This window comes from Lytechinus pictus, chromosome 10 (genome assembly GCF_037042905.1).
Source record: "Lytechinus pictus isolate F3 Inbred chromosome 10, Lp3.0, whole genome shotgun sequence".
NCBI lineage: Eukaryota > Metazoa > Echinodermata > Echinoidea > Temnopleuroida > Toxopneustidae > Lytechinus > Lytechinus pictus.
The window spans coordinates 26,634,131-26,657,411 of NC_087254.1; the positions used below are offsets into that span (position 1 = coordinate 26,634,131).

A 23,281-nucleotide genomic window follows, 5' to 3' on the forward strand; every position below is an offset into this window, starting at 1 on the left:
AATCCTATGCTCAGAGTGATGACTCGTTGACTTGCGTTGTCAATGTCCAGTGCACACTGCGGTGTTTGCTACCCTGAGATATTAGTTTATAATTACCATGATTACAGGCATGCGAAATAACATGTTTTTTGCGTATTCTCTTATTTTTTCTACTGTACCTGAAAGATGGATCAGAAGAGATTTTTCGAATTCAAGGTAGAAGCCATAGTGGACCAAAAAGTCAGATAAATTATTGATCTGCACATGATCAAGTCAGCATAGAAAGAAAAACAAATACATTTACGGTTATATTCCCATTATTTTGTGTTTTCGGATTTCCTTTCGTATTATAATTCAATTCAATTTATTTTCATTCTTCAACATAATACAATAAATACAAGATGAATTAATTCAATTTAAATAAAAGCATGAACAAAATTTAACATTGAATAAAATGATATACATATTCAATAAGAACAGCTTTCTAATACAGAGCCAATCTCTGTTCATTCTTCCCCACCACGTCTATCTAGAAATATTATCAAAATTGAAAATTCTTTCGAAAAAAGCACCAGATCTTAAGTGTCAACAATCATGTACCAGTGTACTGGAATAAATAAGGAAAGAAGTGTATTCCTGTTGGCTGTAGCTAGCAAGTTGAGAGGGGATTTGTCTAATCGTTATTCAAGTCACATCACCCTCTTCAAAAGTGATCCTCCTTCGACGAGAGCTTCTACTTCTTACAACTCAAAGACCACTAAACGTGACCGGGTCCTCTAAATCATGGGTGATCTCAAATTAACTCTCAGTACGATTGATAGTGATAAGGGTTGGGATGTATTTCGACATCTCTCTGTAAGGTATCTCTTATAACACACCTCGAGTGTGTATCATTGTCAGCGTGATCAAAATTCTTAAAAGATATGCATATCTGGGACATGTTCAACATCGTACATGAGATACTATTGAATCCATGAGTAAGACAGAAAATATACTTCCTACACTCTTAAAAATGTTGGACAACATACTATCCACACAACGATTGGTTAAATCTTTATCCAATTCTGGGTAGTTTTAAACCAATAATGTGTGTTTTAGGTGAAAACTACACAGTATTGGTTGAAAACTACCCAGTAGGAAAAATTCTTAACCACTTGCCGTGTGGACAGAATGTTGCCCAACATTTCAAGAGAGTGTACATTGTTGGTATTAGGTTCAATGTTTGCTGTCCTAACAATTATTTCACTGATGTTTGCAAGGAGGAGTAGAAGAGGTAAAGGATACGAACATGAAGAAAGAATGAAGAAGAAGAAAAAATACAAAAATAGAAAAAGAATATGGAGAATAAGAAGAAGACAAAGAAGGGACGAAAAGGAATAAAAAGGCGGAGAAGACAAAAATGAAAAGGGAAAAGAAGAATAAGAAAGAGAAGGAGAGGAATAAATACACCAACAAAAAAAGAAAGAAAAAGGTTAGCATTTTTGTATCCTTTTATTACAAGATATTATTACATTTTAAACAAGTAAATTTCGTATTAACCCGAAGGTCGGCAATACGTCACGTGCTTAACCTCCTTATTATACCCCCATCTCACTAGATGGCGATTCCACTGCGATCGTCAAAAATCGACAAAGCGTGGTATAACGTAGCTTGATCGTGCCTTGATCTTTTCAATCTTCTCCGTCGTACCTTGATCTTTTCTGAAGCGGCAATGATCGCCACCATCTTCCTGGTCGCCACAAAATTTTGAACATGTTCAAAACTTACGTAGCGAGATCGCGGAGGTGCTAAAGCGCATCACAATCGAGTCATGAGCGTATTACAAACGACATATTCGTAGCTGTAACGGAGCCCCAACGCATAAAGCGTAGTATAAGCGCATTAAAAGCGGCACCGATCGCCCGTGGTTTTCAGGCCCGTTCCCAAGACAATTCTGCAACGCTGCTTCCGTTTACAAGGCGACTGCCTTGCGCTCGACACGCTTCACACAGCTTCCACCACGACGCTTCCTTCTTTGGGTGTCATGTGGCACACGTTCTCAGCCCGCTACAGGCGTTCGCGTTGCGCTTTTGCTGCTCCGCTGATGACTGGGCAGCGATTGCACAACAACCGTCCGCGCTGCTATAAAACGCCGTGCCGATGGTGGCGGATTATCATATTTGCAACAGATTACGAGGCGATACCACGGCGTTTTCAAACATACCTCCTAGAAAAAGGACCAGAAAAGGGAAAGCTGCCCAAGCTACCCCTCTTAGGCCGGCGGTCGAAGAGGAAGATCAAGGGGTTATGGTGGTGGTAGAGGAGGAGGAGGTAGAGGAGGAAGAGGAGGGGGTACAGGAGGAGGATAAAAATCTTACTGCTGAGCCAGCTGGAAAGAGAAAAAAGACACTCACATGTCTTGATGACGAAATGGGTTACCTCTGCAGAAATGAATAAATTGATTATGTTTTGAAAATAAATTGAATTCTAACCACAGTGACAGTAGACAACATCAAATTTTGTTAATGATTCGATCACTAATGTATTGATTGGGAAAGGCAATCTTTAGGGAGATTCTGGCGTTGTGCCCCCCTCCCCCTCCCTTTTTATGAGTGCTCTCACATCAGTAGACTACTTCTTGTCAGCAAATTTGAAAGGAATTTACCAAATATTTTTGAGTGACAAACTTTTGTGGAAAAAAATAAACAGAATATTAAGGATTTTTATGCTCTTTTATGAAATTCTGGATGCATCCCTCATATTAACTATTAGGCTCATCGACATCTTTTGAATGAAATTTGAAAAATATTGTATATTATGACTTAGGTGACAGCCAGGATCGGACCCTGTATCTTTTTGACCTCCTCCTTGTCCTGTCCTCGCATTCAACTTTTAACTGATGTTCTTTTAGAATGCCAGGATGTATAAGTCCAACCAAATTCTGGACATCCATGTTGGTCGGAGGTTGGCAATCGACTGAAAAATGTGTCATGTGCCGCGATTAGTATGCCGATTGCTTGAAATCGTTTCAAGAGCCCATCATGAACGTAACATAATCGCTTCATTCGTAGCACCACCGTACCGAGGTCCTAATTAGCGTATGAGCCTCGTTGTATGATCGCTTTGATCGCAGAAGCAGCGCATCACATCTGCCTCGAATCGTCGCAAGAAAGTGGCATCGTCGTACTTTCAGCGTATTACCATCGCCTTCAGCGCAGGTCGGTCGCATAGAAGTTGCAGTGCAATCGTCTCGCAGGCTAAAAATAGAATTCGAGGAAGATTCTGCTACGATTCGCGGGATTTACACAGATCGCCATGGTCGCCACGATCGCCTTCCTAGTGAGATGGGGGTATTAGAAAGACCTATTATTGAGCAATGCTTACTATGCCACTGCATGTGGCATCTCTAGCTATGTTTATAACATTCACTCAAAACAACAAGTTGTGAAAGATTGACCGAGAGACTTGTGTTAGCCGACAACCTGTTTTGTAAATTACCCAATAGGATGCTAAAGTGTTCCACCCCCAGAATTGCAATTATCGGTCAGTGACTTGATGAAACGGCTGTCAGTTGGATTTGAACTGCAAGGTAGAAAAGGTATATCCCTGGGGAACCCACGTCCCCGTGAAGAGGATTACATTAACCTGAGTTAAGTGGGGCTACTGTGGCCAATTCCGTTCTGTGAAAACATTTTTTTGAATAATTTTCGTGTTGAAAATCATGATAAAAGATATGAAGTCGCGTATAAGATAATCTAATTTACATAAAATATCATCGTTTTCTTTTTCAGAGATGTGAAACAAAAAAAGTGATATTGATTTAGGAAAGATGGTGACGGGTTTAATAATATTATGGGAATACGACAGCAATTATGAAATCAACGTCGGGGTAGAATTTATCGTTGTTTGTACGTTATTCGACGTTCATTTGTTAATTTTGCTTAAGTGAAGAGATAAAACAAGCAAAGAAATTATATTCTAGTCCTTCTTTAATGATATAAAACCCATAGACATACAATGCCACGTGTGGCGCCTTATAAACTCGCCCTGACGTGATAAACATTATCATTTAAATAAAAGACATTATGTCATATCACAGTAATAAAGGAAATCACAAGATGGTATTGATATCCGATTGTAATTTAAAAGATACATGTAAAGGTAAAAAATTATTATTGCTTGCCAAAAAGACTCAACATCTCAATATCTTGCTTTATTTATCTAATTTCTCAGCAATTACACATTAACCTCCAAAGTCCTTCGGCGCACACAAACACTCTGGTGGTCAATTCATTTGATTCTATACGAACCTATTTTGAAATCGTTACCACAACTAGCATTTTTCTTTGACAGAACTTATTCCATTTCAGTTTGGTCATCATCTATAGAACTTTATTTATTTTCAGAATTTCTCCGGTTTGCAGACTGACACTTTCGCTTCGGGTTACATTGATCTGAAGTCATGATGAAAACGTCATATTTCTCAGTATTTACATCCGGACCGTCGTCATATACCCAGAGGATGTCGTGAGCACGAATTCATGTTTTATTGACAGACGCACACTCTCCCCTTTCTCCTATTCTCTCTCCATTTATCCATTTCGCCATTCTCTTATAACTCGCACTCATTCTCCTATATGTGAGCGTTTTATACCACTGCATGTACCTCTGTCTTAAGTCTCCTAGGCCCCATGAATCTCATTTACCAATTAAAGCCATGACAATTTTTGGATATACGACCCCACAAGTGAATTCCAGCACAAAATTTACGTACCCCCCTTTTTTTTTGTTACCTTGCAACGATGGTCATACATGTACATCCCTATCATATCGTCATTTCGACATGTCGAGGTTTAAAAAAAATAGACTTGTAATTGCGGTATATAATCTATTCATCAAAACGGGCATAGTAAGGATTAGTCTAGACACAACAAAGATACAAAAACAGGTATACGGGTGTATTTAGAGATTTGATAAATAATCGAGTAGCGTCGCCGTATTCATATTCTCAAATCATCAACAAATGTCATAATATAATATATTGCATTACATAAAGAAATAGGTGTGTCGCCCTCCTGAGATGATAACTATTGATTTTCTGTAATTACCGTATATAAAACTCTACTAAAAGGTGGGATTAAAAGATAATCCAAAATCAGAAAATCATGAACATGAGCAAGGTTTCACAGCTTGCCAAGTTTAATATTTGATGGTAAGATTTCGCTAAAAAAAAAATGGTATATAATGTCTTTTGCTTGATGATTCGGTCACATTGGCGAAACCTACCCGAGACTGACCAAATCATTCTATCCAATGCCATCCCATCGGCTGGTTTGCAGTGGGTTTCGTTGGTGTAACTCGGGCATGGCCGCACTGCTTAGGATTCATTCTCGGTCACAATGTCAGGTGAAGCTCCCAAAAGAGTCCCCACTATTGATACAGAGAAACCTGTGAGAGAGAAGCAAATAATGCGGTATTATCCCGCGCGCCGTCTGCCAAACATTTGCCCAGGAGTCGGATCGATGTGTCCCGTTCGATCCCCTGATCATTATTCTCATATTCGACCACCACCTTTGTCGCTTCCTTCGACACTTCGTCTCATCCATTGTAATAGGAGGATGCCTCTCCACGCCGCACAGTATTTGAAGTGTGTATCTTTAAATACATGATAGCATCCTGAATTACAATATGTAGAATGGTGATAGAGGAAGAGGTAGAAGAGAGAGAGAGAGAGAGAGAAGGGGGGGGGGTGGACAAGAGGGCGAGAGAGATAGAAGGGGGAGGGGTGGGGGTTAGTGGACGAGATGGAGAGAAAGATAGAAGATTAACGACACATTGGTTATGATAGATAAGTTTCAATGAGGATTCTCTTTTTGATGAATCTGACGCCTATACGGATACTAGACCCAAGGTCTAGGAGGACATTCGGAGAGCGAGGTGAGAAAGGCAAGTCATTTGATAGGCAGAATTTTGTTATCTCAACTTTCAAATCGGCAAAAAATGTGCCACGGTGACCAACAAAAGTTTGCGAACGATAAGGGGAAGAGCTTAATGCACAATCAATAAAAATCCCCGTGTTCAAGGTCAAACACCACCTGGTATACAGTCCGACAAGTTCACATCTAGGTTAGATCTTGGTATTTCTTTATCACATCGGATCTTATTATTCCGGGTATTTTTTTTATACCCGGAACGGAATGTGCTCACTGAGCTGTTTTGCTAAATGAACCCATTTGACTTACTCATCTGACCCGGGATTTTTTTAGAGTGTACCATCCTCATTCTAATAAACCTGTTGTATACAGGATCAAATGAAATTGAACGAGAGAACAGACAATCAAAATAATGACAGTAATAAGAATAAAGTGAAGATTGAGAACAACAAAAAAGGAAATAGACCGTTTTCAGGATACCCTTGCCAAGTTAGCATATCATCGTCTACTATTTCTGCCGACTTGTTATTAGGCCATAAAGCTTACTGTCTTTATAATTTCTTTTTACCTTCTTTACGAATGTAACTATACCGGAAACTAGTTATATTTTTGTATCACCTCTATGTCACCGACAAGGTTTCCGATCTTCGAGCTGTTGATCTGTCACTACTATTCAGGTCAGACTTAAAGCATTATCAAAGACAATTTGAGATGCATAACAACCTTAACCCACCCAGATAATCGCTATTACAAAACATTGCACCTTTCAACCGAACTTCATTAATTTCAATGAACTTTGCCACCAAGAGGAGACCACTCCAAGACAACCCGGCATCACAATTTCACAATTATCTTAGCTCGTTGGTCACATGATCCAGTTGTCTTTCAAATATTCATCGATTCTTCAGATTATCCAATTCCTTTAATTCAGTTTAGAATACTCTTGATGGTCAGCGAGTCGTGTTACGGTCAAGGCAAACCAATCTGTATCTCTTCAAGTCAGATGGAGCAGACCTGCTGTGGAAGACAGTGAAATTACTCTTGAGTGTGGCGACCCGTTCACGCTACATGCGTTTTTAACAGTTGCTCTGGGCCAGGGGGCCCGTAACACAAAGGTTAGCAATGATCGTAGAACATTTTCTACGATTGATTGCATTGACTACAATCTACAATCAATCGTAAAAATCAAGCGTACGATTAATTGCTATCCTTTGTGTTACGGGACCCTGGTCTTCATTTTATTCTTGCAAATTAGTGTGGCAAATAGAGAGCGCTGATTTTTTTTCGTTTATTCCATGACAACTCTGTACATTAAAAAAAAAACATAGTATGCAGTGCCCACAATGTTGGCATTGAAGGTACTACACCATACCACAGTTCTTTGCAAAGATGTGTGTGCATGTGAGTGGGTGTGCTTAAGTGCGCGAGTCTTTTGAAGATAGATATCTGTTTGAGATGGTGATGACGTTGTGTATGTGTGGGTGTGTCAAAGGCAGAGGTAGGGAGATCGCTGTAAAAGGGGGAGGGGTTCTATGTTTCACCTTACCTTCTCCTATTTCTACCCGACTCTCTGGCTATCTGTGTGTGTCATCCCCCTTTCTCTCTCGGCCCTACCACATCCCCATGCCCTCCTTCTCTCCCTCACGTTTCGCATTACTCGATTTCAGCATCTCGTATATTTCTCTCAGTTTGTTTTGATAATAGCGATATCATGTTAATTAGGTCAAATAATCGAGTTCGATCTTCTTGTTATCGTCAGCATCAAACCATACTTTACATAATACCCGGCATCAAAATCAAATTACCATTTTTTGTCATCTTAAATCTCTTAGGCCTACATATAGGTTTGCTTCTCCAATATTTGATATTTCTCATTAAACTTCAGAAATAGGACTTCATTCTGTGTAAGCTAATGTGGGATTATTATTTTGTTTTTCTTCAGGTAATAATATTCATAGTTGTAAACAACCATCCATCCAGGACAGTACGGATGCCGTTTGAAATAAGTAGGGTAGCTAAAGGAGGACGATGTCTACAACGATTTTAGTTGCATTTATTTGGAAAATAATTTTAATCAAATCAACTGAACCTTTTAATTCAGACCAAGTTCTTTTACCATTTCAAAAAAAAAAACCTTCGCTAATTGCCAATTAATAAGGAAACTTCCAAAATACAGGATTAGTAATATATGACAATAGTGAATGCAGTTGAATCTATGAAAAATGAAAAGGTCTAATCAACTATTTTTGAAACGCCGGTGGACCTTTCCAAATATTTATACAAAAATGAAAGTAAAATGTACGTTGGATGGCGGAGTGTATTATATCAAATGATAAATCATTATGTTTAAACCACTAAAATCTTTTTAGACCTTATTGTCATTTTGAACATAGGAGTTAGTTTCATCAAGCTTGTCAAGGATCCATTGCACATCAGGCCAATTTATTTTTACATTTTAAATAAAGATTATATGACAGAATACTGAACAAAAACCAAACATCTATTTACTCGCTCACTTTGCTCGCTTGGAAATTGCAAGAATCTGGCTTAACTGTGATAGTCTTGCGCTTTGCGTGCTCGCATTATATAGATGACGGCATTACAGCTCACATTCTACAAGAAAACTTCCAGTACACTGTTTGTCCCTCCCCCTCCCTCTTCAATACTATACAGCACAGAAACTAATCATCACAAACTTTTTTTCCCCTTAAATCACAACATTACCACAAGACTACAACCATCCGGCCATGCCATTTCCATAAACATGACAGTTAGGCCTACGGGACAGTTTCCTTCCCGTTATTAACTAAGCCCAAACCCTGAAAAATGGATCGTCTATAGTCTGTTGAAGATTTTACACCAAATACGAAAATATCATTATTCGTGCAATTATGTGGAGGGAGAAAAGAAGAGAGAGAGAGAGGGGGAGGGGGGGGGGGGAGAGTAAAACTACGAAGGCAGCAAGTACAAAAAGTGACTTTACAGTTAGTCAGACACACACAAACCCATACACCCCGACGTACTATCGGTCAAACATGCATTTTTGGGGGGTAAATTTATTTGAGATTTTCATTCAAAATACCTCATAGTATCGAAAATGCCATAAATATCCGACGCCCCCACATTTAAACACTCACTAGATCCCCCTAACAGTCTTGCCTTTTATACACACACCCTTCACACCTTTATATACGCACACCCGATAGCACACACACGCACACACCATTATTATCGAATTCGAAGGATATAAGAGGTATAATGAGATAAGCGGGTTTAATTAAGAAGCAGACAAACGTTATTACGGCGTTCATTCTTGCTGAAAGTAATCGTGTGATGATAATACACCAGGGAGAGAACACCATTCTTTCTTCTCCCTTATGGTTTATCTTCCAGCAAGGTCCTCTGATCAAAGACAACCGTCTATAATTAATGCATGTTGTCCTCACGGGCAGATATCTGCATCATAATAATAGGAAAATAGGACCGGGCTTTCGGTAATCTTGCTTCCGCGCCTCGAGGTGCGAAGCGAGATTACATCCCAATATGAATGCCAAAACAACACTCTAAAAAAGGTTTACCCAATATTGGGTAAAATGGGAACATGCATGTTTGTTGGGTAAAAAGATACCAAATATTTTGTACATTTTAAGGAATTTTGCGTTACAATTTTCCCTTCAAACGTACATTTTGCCCAATATTGTGGAAAAAATTACCCAGCAAACATGCATGCTCCCTTTTTACCCAATATTGGTTAAATTTGTACTCTCTGTTTTTAGAGTGAAAGAGATAATAACATGAAAAAAAATGAGAAAACAACAACACAGGGCAACAGTTACCCCTTTGCGATTTCAAATTAATGTTTTCAATGGAAAAATATTCCAAATAGCATAATAACTTAATGGCCAATACATAAAGATATTTTTATTGAATGTTACCGAAGTTGGGTCTCAAAACATATTCATTCATGCTATTGAACTCCTTTGATCCACGTATTGTAAAAAAAAACATAACAAAAAACGGAATGACTACTTAGGCTAATAACCATTCGGTCCAGTTTCTACTTGGTCTTTCTACCATTCCTGATTTTGGTCAAATAAAAAGGATGGTAAAAAGAAATATCTAATTCTGTTAGATATTCCCCCTTTTCCACTTCTAATCTGATTTTCCCATAAATAGATGCATAAAAGTATGCATCATATATTATCTTTGATATCCAATGATAACTACCATGGTAACACTGCTCAACAGATCAGAATAAATGATTTAAAAGAAGTTACCATTGGACGGGGCACATGTAGAGCGCTAAACTAATAGTTTACACCAAGTGGATCAAGGTAATGTGCTTTTGTTTTTTACAGTATACATGGATCGATTCTGGATCTGTTTTTAATGTCATTGGCGGGAAAAGCGGTGAAGGCTATGTAATTACCGGGGTTGCTTTCTGTAACAACGTCCACCCTGTGATTTCCCCCGAGGTATACTGCAGCTGACCTCTCCGACCCCTCCCCTCCTATGGAGGCCATTTGACAATTCCGTTTCGTTCCGTTTACTCCTCGATTGGCCATCAATTATCACAGAAATGAAGAAATTAAACTTAATGACCCAACGGTATTGGAGCATACTATATACACGAAGGAGGCGCAATATCATAATATTTTTGATTAAGGGTGCCAAACTCCGGTGACAATACGCAGGGCAGCACCAGGGGGTCGGGGCACGTCCGCCCCACTTATTGCTCACGTAATATAACAATGAACATATGAGAAAAGAAAAAAAATAAAGGAAGGAGAAAGGAATAAACTTTTACAAAAGAGGTGTTAGTAGTGTAATTATATATGTTTCTAATTCAATTGAGAGGAAAAAAATTACTCACCTCTCTATCGCCCCCCCCTTACCAAAATATCATAGCTCCATCCTTGTACATGATACTAATAATTATTAATAATTTGGGCTCAATTGCTGATTGTTATCGACACTTTACCTTTTATTATGATTTATGGAGGATAATGAATGACATTGTAATATGAAATAAATAAAAATAAATTTAGATTTAATAATCCAAACGAATTCATGAAAAGAAATCATAAGAACATGTTGAATATAATGGTATTCGGGAGATAGAAACAAGTAGCTTTGAGTTCAGGAATGCAGGCGTCATATTGATGTTAATATTTATATTGATTGGATTGTATATATATTGACTGGATTATTCGGTATTTGGGTCCTTTGTGAAAGGAAAGCATATAGGTGATAGGCGTTATGATCAGCCGCCCTTTTTAATAATTCGTGGTTATTAATATTGAATTAGCGGCATCATGGTTTTTGCAAAAAGTAACGGCCTTGAACAGTTTCATTATGTTTTCAATTGTGTTTCCACGTAATAAAGTATTCATTAATGTGCGTGAGCATTAGACACACTCAGATAGCCTTACCTGGCGAAGAGAAATAGAGGAGAGTATAAACTTGGAAAAATTGCAGGGATAGAGAAAGAGAGAGGGGGGAGATGGGGGGGGGGGGTGAGTACAATGGACGGGGAACGGCTGGTGAGTATCCGAAATTGATTTCGTCACTAATTATCATTCACGGGACATTTTACTCCTTTACAGTGACACCTTTGTCGACCTTCAGTCTATACACTAATATTGCACCTCGAAGTTGAACGGAGCATCACGTGACTAAATCCGAAGTAGGCTAATAATTCACAGGGGTTATTTTCTTGCGCAGGAGAGAGGAGAACTTGTTATCATCAAAGTAAATTATAAATGACAATCTTCACGCTCAATTGTAACCATTTCCCCCTACCAGAGGAAGGTAATCGAACTTATTGTGCAGACAATATGATTAGTTCGGTGACTCACACTACCTAATGGATTAATCGACTTGATAGTTATGAATTAGATATTAGTAGAAACGAATGAATGATGGGAAAGGCAATATAATGAACTATTACACGATTTTCAACAGACGCCATTGGGAAATCGCTTTATGGTGCTTGAGTATGGAATATACAAAATAAAGCCCGTTAATTGCAAATGATATTGCATCTGTTCATGTGCGTATGCAGTTATATATTAACTTTTTGTCCCAAATAATCCCTACTCTCTTTGATGATGATTAAAACGATAATCTAATATTGTCTGAGAAGTGGACATGCAAATTTGATCATACACTCTAAAAACACTGAGTAAAATTTTACCCAATGTTGAGTAAAAAGGGAACATGCATGTTTGCTGGGTATTTTTATCCCATATTGGGCTATTTCAACGCAACATTGCGTAAAATTTACCAAATATTGGGTATCTTTTTTTAGAGTGTAGTGATGGGTAAATATCAGGGCATAACACATGTCCTAATAGATTTAAGTAAACAAATTTTACGGTCGCAAATAACTTTACGAACACCATACATTTGTTTTATACATATCAATAAATGGTATAAAATCGTACGTATGGTGTTTGTAAGGGTATTTGTGACCGCAGCATAAACTGTCATCAATCTTTGCATAAATTATATAGCATTTGGCTATATAATATTTGAAGAGCTCAGTTCCAAAAGGGGTAAGGTAAACTTTTCATCAAATTTGATTTTTTTTGTCTCAATGTATAGATTTTTAGTAGCTCTATAAGATGATACCAAAGAAAAGTCGAAATTCCCATTAAAAAGTGAACCAAAATGGCAAAGAAAAATCGTTTTTTTTTTAAAAGAGGTAGGTCCATAATTTGTTTTTCGGAAAAGAATATTGCCAAAAGTATGAACACAGGTAGATTTCTTTTATACCCAATTTTATGTTTACATGATAGGGTAGTACATCATGACAATTTTATAGTTTCTCATAAGTATATTGCAATAAGTGAGAATAAATAACTTGATTTTTCTCGGAATGGTCCAAAGTGGACCTAACCCCTTTTGCGACCAAACTCTTCATTTATAGCATGTATCTCACATTTAATAAAGTGATGATCAAGTATCAGTATACTAATGCCTGAGAAAGGCGTTTCTTTCCTCCTCTTGAATATGATATCGATTCATCATTGCCAAATTTTGTTTTTGAAAATTAAATGGCACACACAAGATAAGTGGCCTTCGCGCATCCTGTTTATTAGCTATACCAAGAAGCTAGGCATTTTTGAAAACAAAATAAGAGTAGCAACAAAAGTATATATAATGTTCTCGAACATCATCACATATTGCATCAGCTAGCTCTTGTAGCGGGGGATATAAGCCAGTCCAATCGGGTGTCAGTAATTTATATCTCCACTTCCTCACCAATACTTCCATGCGGTGGAGTGAAGTGTTTCATCCGTGGATATGATTTCATGAAGAAGTGCGAATTAGTTGCTTTCAGTTACTTCAACTGCAATAGGAGCGCAGTGACTGACATCTTAATTGAGACAAACTGCCGTTCACCGAAGGTTGCATATCTAGCATTACCCAATGGCTTGAAGAATTATGTTTCATGCTCTAAATATTAAAAGCAATAATAACAAACAATAGATTTTAATGGTTGCATCCATGAAGAATCACATCGATTTTCACTTAAAGTGGTTCACATATTTATATCTAACATGTTATTAGATTTTATTACTAGAGTTTATGAGTCAACGTTACAGTTACGACAACTCCTTGTTGACATTTTATGTGGAGCTCCAAAATCATACAAGATTCATATTAGAAGAAAAACAAAATACGAAAAACGCATTATGTTGTCTCCTTTTTTTTTCACAATCAAGTCAATTCTGAGAAGAAAATAAAATCATTTGGAATAAGCACACCAACTCCTACAGACAAATTTAGTATTGGTACCGACACGGAACTGACAAAATCGCTGTTTCCAAAGGAAATAGGCAAATTTCAAACTTGTTAAGACATTCTCTCTTGTTTCCCCCCCTTATAGTCAACTTATAGATGAAAAGAAAGACACTCTTTCATGTTATTTTCCTTCGAAATCAACTCATAGATAAAACTTCAGCAATGAAAGAAATACTGATGATGCCAATAATATTGTACGCGTGATACTGATCAATATATACATGTAAAAAATAAAATGGGTTGAGATGTACTGTAGGAAAACCACAATGTTATAAAAATGTTTTCACATCTTACGTAGATAGTAATATGACTTTTATAATCTCATGCAGAAAAAAAAGGATAAATTGTGGTAACAATATTGTTAACTTGGGGTAACTCATTATTATCGTTGATAAGAATGTTATTATCGTTGATAAGAATGCTATTGATGTTAACACTGATTTTAATTACCATTCTATTAGTATTGGTGCCATTGTTATTTTAGTTATCATGACTATAGTAGCGCCATTATCATTACACACATCATTAGTGTGAGTTTTATTATCTTTATACTGTTCTCTTTCTTCGTCATTTTATTTATATTATATTATAGTTATTTTTATAGTTATTATTATCGTCATTATTATGATCAAAATATTCATGACTTATTCTTCTAGAAATATATTTTGAACAATTATATTTTGAATAATATGTGCTTTGCTATTTACTTGGATATTTTTTAATAAGGCTTATGTTGGTAACAAGGGTACTTGTCAAACAGTAAACAAAAACAGCAAACAAACGAATAGAATATAAGTTATTGTTAAATGACTGAGAAAGTGAAAATTATCTGATAGTGCGTATTATGTATCATTTGAGCTTATAAAACGAATAAGGGATAACGAAGAGCAATAGTTAATCCCTTACTTTAAGTAGAGGTAAAAGTCACTCCATACTCTAAATGAAAGAACATTCCCCATCGCTTATAAAATGGCCTTAATAGATTAAAACTTTCCGCTTGATTGGTTGTTTTATCTCAGGTTTGTTTGCCTCTTCGGTTTATGCTAACAGACCCAAGTCTTTCTCTCTTCCTGGCAGTAAGGTTTCCCTTATAATGTTCAGGCCATTGTCCTTTCTCGATATTTGCCTAATTCTCAAGAATCGTCAACTATATTAACCACAAATCGGAAGCATGATAACCAGAGACTTTTGCATCTTTAATACCGAATGTATAATTCGAATGTATTAAACACATTTTTATGTGGTTTATTTTTCTTGCTACAGACTTTTTATCATTATGTTTTTTTTTCAGCCAAAGCTGCATGCCTTTTTCTTCTTCTAGTGACACATTTAAATAAGCTATACCTAACCATGCCATTGCATTATTGATATGAAAGTCGTTAATGATATTGGGTTTTTATGCCTTCCGAAGCAAAAAATGATAAAATGAAACAAACAATCAAATAAACAAACAAATAATGTGGGTTATGTGATGTTTATGATTACATAACTACATGGAAAATACAAAATCATTGCTTCTAAAATGTTTACAGAGGTAGCACTCCTGTCAAAAGAGGATTGAATTTAGAGAGTCCATGTTCCAGCGCGGAGTAAGCTCATTTGATGCGAATGAAAGCTCATCTGCTTGACGAGATTAGGACATGATACAGACCAATATATGCTAATCTTGTTTATGAGTTCACCCATACTACACACTCGTTTAAATGCATCTTGAAATGTTGAAGATAAGGTTGATTTCTGAGAAGAGAATACAATGGGAATGAAACTGCGAGTGCAAAATTGGAGCAATAGGTGTATGCTGTAACCAAAAATGTGCTCCCATGTTAGCTTTTTGTTCCATTGTTAGGGTGAAAAAATATTACAGCATATAAAAAATGTTTATAGTTCACTAGAATTTCAAAATAAGCAAGTTGGGCGGTTTACCTGCACGCACGCCGTCACGCACACCTTATCCCGCCTCATCCACCCACACGCGTGCGCACCAATACATCAACTCACCTTCACACCTAAACCGTTTTACAGTAAAATTTAATAAAGAAATGATTTACTCTTATTCTTCGTGTGTTTGTTGGTACAATACATCTCCTGGAATATACTATCAATAGGCACGGAAGACTGATGCACACACACACACACACACCCTCGCTCACACAAGAATTCACACACATATTATATATCATATAAAAATAACGAATCCCAGGTGCTGTTGACAACTTCGCCAGAAAGTTAACAAACACGATATGCTGGACTCTATTCCTACTATATTCTTATCCTTTAAAGTCTTTATTTCCATTTTTCTTCTTTTTTTAACCCCTTTCTTTTCACAATAGCCCTTTTCCCAATTATACATATGTAAAACGTCACACCATTAGCATCATTTGTAATAATTGCAAACACCATAGACTTTGTTATAGCTGTTTGTTATCATCATCTTTTGTTATGCATGTTCCGACTGAAAGCCAACAAAAACTCATCATTGGCTATATCCCCTTCTCAATGCGAATGTGGACATGAAAATTCAAAGGACGTGTGAGGTGACATGCCTGGAATTATGATTATCACCTAACTTCCAACCTAAATGAATTTAAAAGCCCTTCTATTCCCCTTTCTAATAATCTCGTCCATCCTCCTTGATCTACTTTGTCCTTCGGCTCACTCCTCCCAGCCTCTCGATTTCATGACACAAGCCACTTTCCCAATCCCTTGCTAATTCCTTAAATTAACGTCAAGATCAGAAGCGGGTGTTTTTTCGCCATGACGCCCTCGACGACAAGCTTGCGCGCATGTTGGCATAGTCTTTGTTGTTTGTGTGCTAGTGAGAGCGAAGACATTAATTTGATCGGCATGCACCCGTCTCTCGTATTCCCATCGGAGTGCGCCGCGTGTGCGCAACTGATGCAACTCGTCTGTCTTCATTCTAGTGGAAGGCTCTCCTCAGTTATGCACCACTTGGGTTTCTAACCCTGATATTGAATAGTCGTTTGCTCACCGGTGTTCCTCCCGCTATATGAGTTTTATTTTTCCTCGACCGGATACTTGGAATTAATCGCTTTGCCGAGGACGAGGCAATTTGTCTTCCTTGTTTTTGTAACTTTAAAGCTCTGTGGAAATGTTATAACGTATTCACGGTACACTGACAAATAGCACTTGAGGGTCCCTTCGATATTCCAAACTCTCTCTGAGCGAAAGTTTTGGGTCATAAATTGACTATTCTCCAATAATATAACTCACAGCCGAGAAGAAACGGGCTGTTCATCTCCATCACCTTTCCGGATGAGTGGCTAATTTCGAGGACAGAGAATCGCGGAATATTGTGCACTGTTTTGGAACATGTGAGGCCTCGGGCTATCTTTACATTCCCAACAATGTCAATGAACAGTTAACATGTTGCTCGATTATTTGGCAATTGCAAGAGACAAGAAGTGAAAGGTCACAGGAAAGACGGTTCGAAGTTTCAAACACTACATATGAGGTTTCATTGGGCTAAAGTGCAATTCGCCTTATGTAAAGCAAGGATCAGCGAGGAAACTTAAAGTATATTTAGAATCGACCGACCAACCTAACCAATATATTGCTATACGGCAGTGACACAAGCGGTTTTTGCGGTTAGCGAAGTTACAATCATGAACAATACCCACGACTCCAATGATGTTCTCTGCCTGATTTGGAAATTTTAAATGCCATTTGTTTTCATTTTCCATCTCTACTGATGCTATCCATGCAATATTTTTAGCACTGGAAATATTTTTAGAACGAATGGAATATTCATAAGATTGAACCTTTAGAGGCCACTGTTCATATGTGAATGCCCTGATAACAGATTACCTGAAAGCTTATTCAAAGTGTGGCTACACGCCTCCTGCATCACGTTTTACATTTAGACCGGAAAATGTGCGTCATTTCTAGAGGGTAATTTATACGATTCTGAAATAGCGCAAACATTATCCATCACCCACGGGCAACTCTAAGGCGTCTTCGATTTAAAGGGGGAAAATGAGCGTGGTTTCGATTTACAAGGAATATAACTTCGACTGATTTTTGAATGGGTTTTGCGACGAAGGAGGAAAAGAAGAACCCGTCAATGCCTACGACACTGAGAGGTTAGGACGTTCCGATCTACTCTAGATTACATATTCGGATCAATGAATTGATGGGAAGCGTTTTCTTCAAATCATTCAGTGTTAGCGCTTCCGACATGGACTAACCCTTTCAAGATTTTTGATATAGCCTTGTTGGTATAATTGTTTAGTTTACAACGCCGTGAAAAGACTTGGTCTTTTTGCAACCAGCACATTGAATCATGTCTGACGGAGAGGAGCACTACCGTTTGGTAGTGATGGGGTCAGGTAAAGTAGGCAAAACCGCAATAATTCAACAATTTATCAATAATAAATTTGAGGAGAAGTATAAAGAGACGGTAGAGGATCTACATTGTCGGGAATATCACATCAATGGACATAGTATTAAAGTAGATATTCTTGATACGTCAGGAACATTGCAATTTCCGGCGATGAGGCGATTATCAATCTCTACGGCTCATGCCTTTGTCTTGGTTTATTCTATTGATGATTCGGCGTCGTTTGAGAACGTTAAACAGATATATAATCAGATCCAAGAACAGAGGACAAACTTCGGAGACATACCAATTGTGGTTGTAGGGAATAAATCCGATCTCGAGCTCCAACGTCGGGTTGATATCGACGATGCACGCGTGACTTTGGCGCAAAATAATTGGCACTGCGCGCACGTTGAAGCGTCAGCAAAGGAAAATTCTCTAATACTGGATATCTTTCAAAAGCTTCTGCAGATGGCGAAGATTCCAATCGCCCGAGAGTTGAGCCCGGTGTTGAAACGGAGAATGAGTGAATATGGTTACAAGTCAAGGCAGCGCGGGGAGAGAAGAAGCTTTAGAGAAAGCGATAAGGAAATGTCCCGAAGTCGGAGCTTGATTCGAAGATCTGCAAGACCGAAAATGAAAGCAACGGACCCAAATAAAAACGACTGTGTCATCTGTTAGTTCATTATGTGATTATAATTTTGTAGATTGGTATTAATTATTTCAAGTGTGATTCAGGAGTGTGAACACATGAGATGGATGCGTCTGTTCTTTGGGGAACATAAAGCTTCATCTAGTTTTTCTTTTCTACATGGATGCAGTGACGCGTTCTGTCTCGGTGAATTGAAAATGTCTTGTTCTTTGGTTTAAACGGGCATTCGTCATGCATGTCAGTTCTTCCGCTATTTGCTGCATACTTAGAGATGAATACGTATGATAAAACATTCAATTCAATCAACATCTTTGTCTGTTAGCTTCTGCTCTGCTTGGAAACAAGGAGATAATTCGATGTAATCACTGCTTAAGGAAGCCTTTTATGTATCAGGCAATGTTTACCCGAGGGCCGTGCAATTATTCTCATCATTTTATTTCAGCGAATTGTCTGTCGTTCTCGAAAATTAAGATACAGACATTTGGTATGGACGGGTAATGAACTATTGTGTGAAAATTCTATTGTATTCTTATCTTGTTATTTCTGCTTTTGAAGGTGTGATGAAATTTGACTGTTATTGTCATAGATGATAATTTGGAGGTTTTGTTATTGTACGGGGGTAACAAGATGTCAATAAACACTACTCGCGAGGTGTGTTAAAGAATCAATTTAACCATGATTCTTGTGAGAAACTAGATTGAAATATGGGACATCCAAATGTACAACAATAAAATGATTAAAAACAAAAAACAACAAATATTCAATCAACCTGGCTTAATAAAATGTTGCGTGAAGAGTGCGTGTCGAAACAAGATCATGGAATAACACTACGGAGTACGCGAAACAATTCCAAACTGTGTATAAAATCTAGAGAAAATACACTGTATAAAAAATAGTCTCAAGATAACGTGGGTTGTTATGAAGAAATCAATTTATTACTTATGAAGGTAATTTTCGCCAGAGATCTAATCCCTTTTAACAGGTTTATGTAGATTGAAACACCCCCATACGGATTTTAGTATCGTTAAGTACCTGTGCAAATTAAATTAGGTTCGTCACTGCACATAACAAGTGTATTCCAACCATGCTGAGGTAAACACACTATTGGTTCGAGGTATGATGTTCTCGCTTCAGGCGTCTGTTCTAATTTCGATGCCAAACAATAATAGAACCTGTAACGTACTTTGCATTTCTCTTCGATAATGTTGATTGAGTAACACGTGTTGTTGCAATTATATCATCCCTGAACAAAATGCGAGGTATTATTAATTTATGCATTTAAACATTATTATGCCTGTGGCGCTAGTAGCTACCTTATTCACTCGCATGACATACGAAACCATAATATGGTATAAGAGTGATCACAAATTAAATGCAGTGCCGTGTAAATCTGGACCTTTTTTGGGAATAAACATTTGTATGTATACTTAAAACTTAGAAGCAGCGTGTTGTAGCCTGAAGGTACATTATATGGCTTTAGCCTATAAGCTATGCATACATGCCATGTATGACCACTTCTTGAAGCTAAAGCTTATTGATCAGTCCGTGAACTCAATAACATTTCCAATGTATCAATATGAATAGATGTTGATGAATTTTGGACCAAAGACATACGGTGGTTGGACCAATTACATTCCATGGTTATACCGACCAAAGAATTGTAAATTCTTTATTTCATCACCATGATCGCAGTGCAAAGTTATATGTAAGATAAGCCTACATAGCATTTCCATTTAAAGTCAATATTCAAACCCACCAGTACTTAGCTTATAGCTATGGGGTGTATGAGAACTTCGGAACATTTCATAGCGCTCTGTGGGATAATTTTAAGTATAACCTTTCAACTATCTGTGTGATAGTTTTAAGTGCCCATGTCATAGTATTTAACTTTGAGGTAATTTATATATTTGCCGTCATTATCGACATAATAATATATAAAATATAAAGAGATGATTTGATTGTAAGTAAACAATTGAACTTTATAATCTAAGGATTATTAACACTAATCCCCATCGCTGAAAAGTTGGGCTACCATGGTATAAGAAGTATGAACGCGGTCATGATAATCGCCTATATCACTTGTCAACCAAAAGGGGTCAAAGATGCATCTGGATCTTTAGGCTATCCTTCCTGTTAACAACCAGTTGTTCACTTGTTCAGAGATATATCCAAATAATTATAATGCAGTTTCCTTTTCTATCTTTTCGACAAACAATTTGGGTATTAAAACTAATCCTAGTACACATGCGTTTACACCAATATACGCTGAACTATAGAAGGCACTTGCCGGTACGTACCGACACTTGTACTGTTTCACCTATACAACATCGTCTTATAATTATCTTTTGGTTGTTTCGTACACGTGCTAAGTTTCCCACAAAGATATCACCCATTGTATGAGCTGCATACGAATATCTTATCCAAAAGGAGCTTCTGATGTTTAAATTTGATGTATATTCTAAGCTCCGTAGTGCACAGGTGGTGTCAATAGTCCCCGGTGTGGGTTATGGCGTTTGTTTGTTTATTTGCTCGTTTTTGTCTTGGAAATGCCGAATTGGCGTTGCCGTTATCACTGGATACACCGAGGTGCGATTAAAGTGAATATACAGACCGAAGTGAAGCCATGTTAAATATTATTACTATTATACGTCCATTTTTTTTTACTACGAAAAGTCCTTCTTAAGATCCCTTGGCATTCCCTGTTGGAAATAGCTCAGTCTCCCACAGTGTGTTAATACTGTGTTTCACACACTGATATCATCTTCACACTTTTAATTCTGAGCATTTCACAGCGTGAATCACATTGTAACATTGTCTGTCACGTGGAGACACTGTGCAACCCTATTTTCTCTGCAGCAGGGTCGACTTTTTCCGGGTCCGAAGTTCCAATTTCATGTCTGGATATAGACCTATAAACCATTGTTGGTTGTGTGACGTGCTTCGTCTTTCAAGTTAATTATTCTTTTTCCGCGAATAAAATAAATTAAATTCTTAACTTGGCTAGCGATTCGCAGAGCAAAAAGAGTGCCACATGTACACTCTATATCATATCCTCTGTTTTGCATTCGTCATGTCCGAAGAGGCAAATACTTGGGAATGCAAACAAAGTACAGCCTTGAAAGATTGTATAAAAAATGTTTTTTTCCAACTTTTTGGAAGATTTGATCAATAGGCCTACACCTAGACCGAAATTATAATTGTAAGAAGACGAAAACCTCAAAATCAACCTTCGAAATAATGTTCGGCAGTCTTCCTCGAACATCATGTGCAGTTCGTATTCCTTGAACTATATGGATTGATTAGTCTGTGTTATATGATATTGTCTCTCAGGCCGTTTCAGACATTTATTATTGTTACTCCAATCGCACTCTCCCCTACAATAACATTTACCCGCCCAGGGTAATCGTCTATTAAAAAATATCATGTACTATGATATTCGACCCTCTAGATGTTTTTGTAGAGTGATTTGGAAAGGATGGGCTGTCCAGATCGTGCAAATCCAATACCAATTAGTTGGATTAAAATGCTTTAGGCTATCAGCGCCATTGATTTGGTCAGTCTTATATCCGTGCTAATTGGACAGTTTCGTTTATATGGAAAAAAGGGGATTATATCACCAATAAATAGTCAGAATTGCTATGAGGATAAGTCCAAATACCGTGTACATTGTAGTCCACGGCAGCAATATTACACTCTTAAAACAGTTGGGCAAAAAAGGTCGAATTTTTAACCATCACTGGGCAAATTACAGTCCACACAACCACTAGTTAAAATCTGTCCAAATTGGGCGATAAAAACTAATAATTGGGTAATAAATTTGCTCATTGGATAATAATTGCCCAATATAATATATATATATATATATATATATACATATATATATATATATATATCAACCAACATACATTACCCAACACAGTGGACAGTATGTTGCCCAACATTTTAAGTGTGCACGATTATCATGATACAGGTCGCCACACGTCACTGATAAAATGGTAAGGAAAAATCATATTCACCGCGGTGATGTGTGTGTGCGTGTGGGTGGTTGGGGGCATACTAGAGAACACCACCCCACATTACTTTTGTTATTAGTTTTTGGCAACAGAATTAATGTTTTTTTCACCAATCATTGTGATGGACGTATCTTCATCATTCAATTTTCCATCGAATTTTTGTGTGTGCTTAATTTGCGGATTTGTAGGCCTATTGTACATGTCGAACATATTACATAATGTATTCATTATTATGAGATGGAAAGATTTTGATTTCGACCCACTCGTTCCCTCGCCCTCATTACCTGTCATAAAACGAGAGTACACCATAAAAAATATCTGGATCGTCCCAAAGGAAATTGCCAAAGCGACATGATTAAGGCTTTTTATCATTACATAGGAAAACGATTCTCATTAATGATATGGCAAAAATCTAACAGAAAGAGTTGCAGGAGAAATCGGCAGTGTGTGATTATCTACCATATGGCATTATTATAAATTTGCATGTTCATTGACGACTTCGAAAACCTATTTTTTTATAATTAAATCACTTGACCCTTTGTATCTCGTTAAAATACACCATACGTAATATTTCATCTTT

The 23,281-nt window shown here is 37.4% G+C and overlaps 1 protein-coding gene across 1 annotated transcript; it reads left to right on the forward strand.

The window, feature by feature from the left end:
* The first annotated feature begins 16,633 nt into the window (after positions 1-16,633).
* Positions 16,634-22,385, forward strand: LOC129270042 (dexamethasone-induced Ras-related protein 1-like). The gene has a single exon (XM_054907461.2). It carries the CDS (start codon positions 18,001-18,003, stop codon positions 18,715-18,717), a length of 717 nt encoding a protein of 238 aa, XP_054763436.1. The 5' UTR covers positions 16,634-18,000; the 3' UTR covers positions 18,718-22,385.
* Positions 22,386-23,281: the final 896 nt, after the last annotated feature.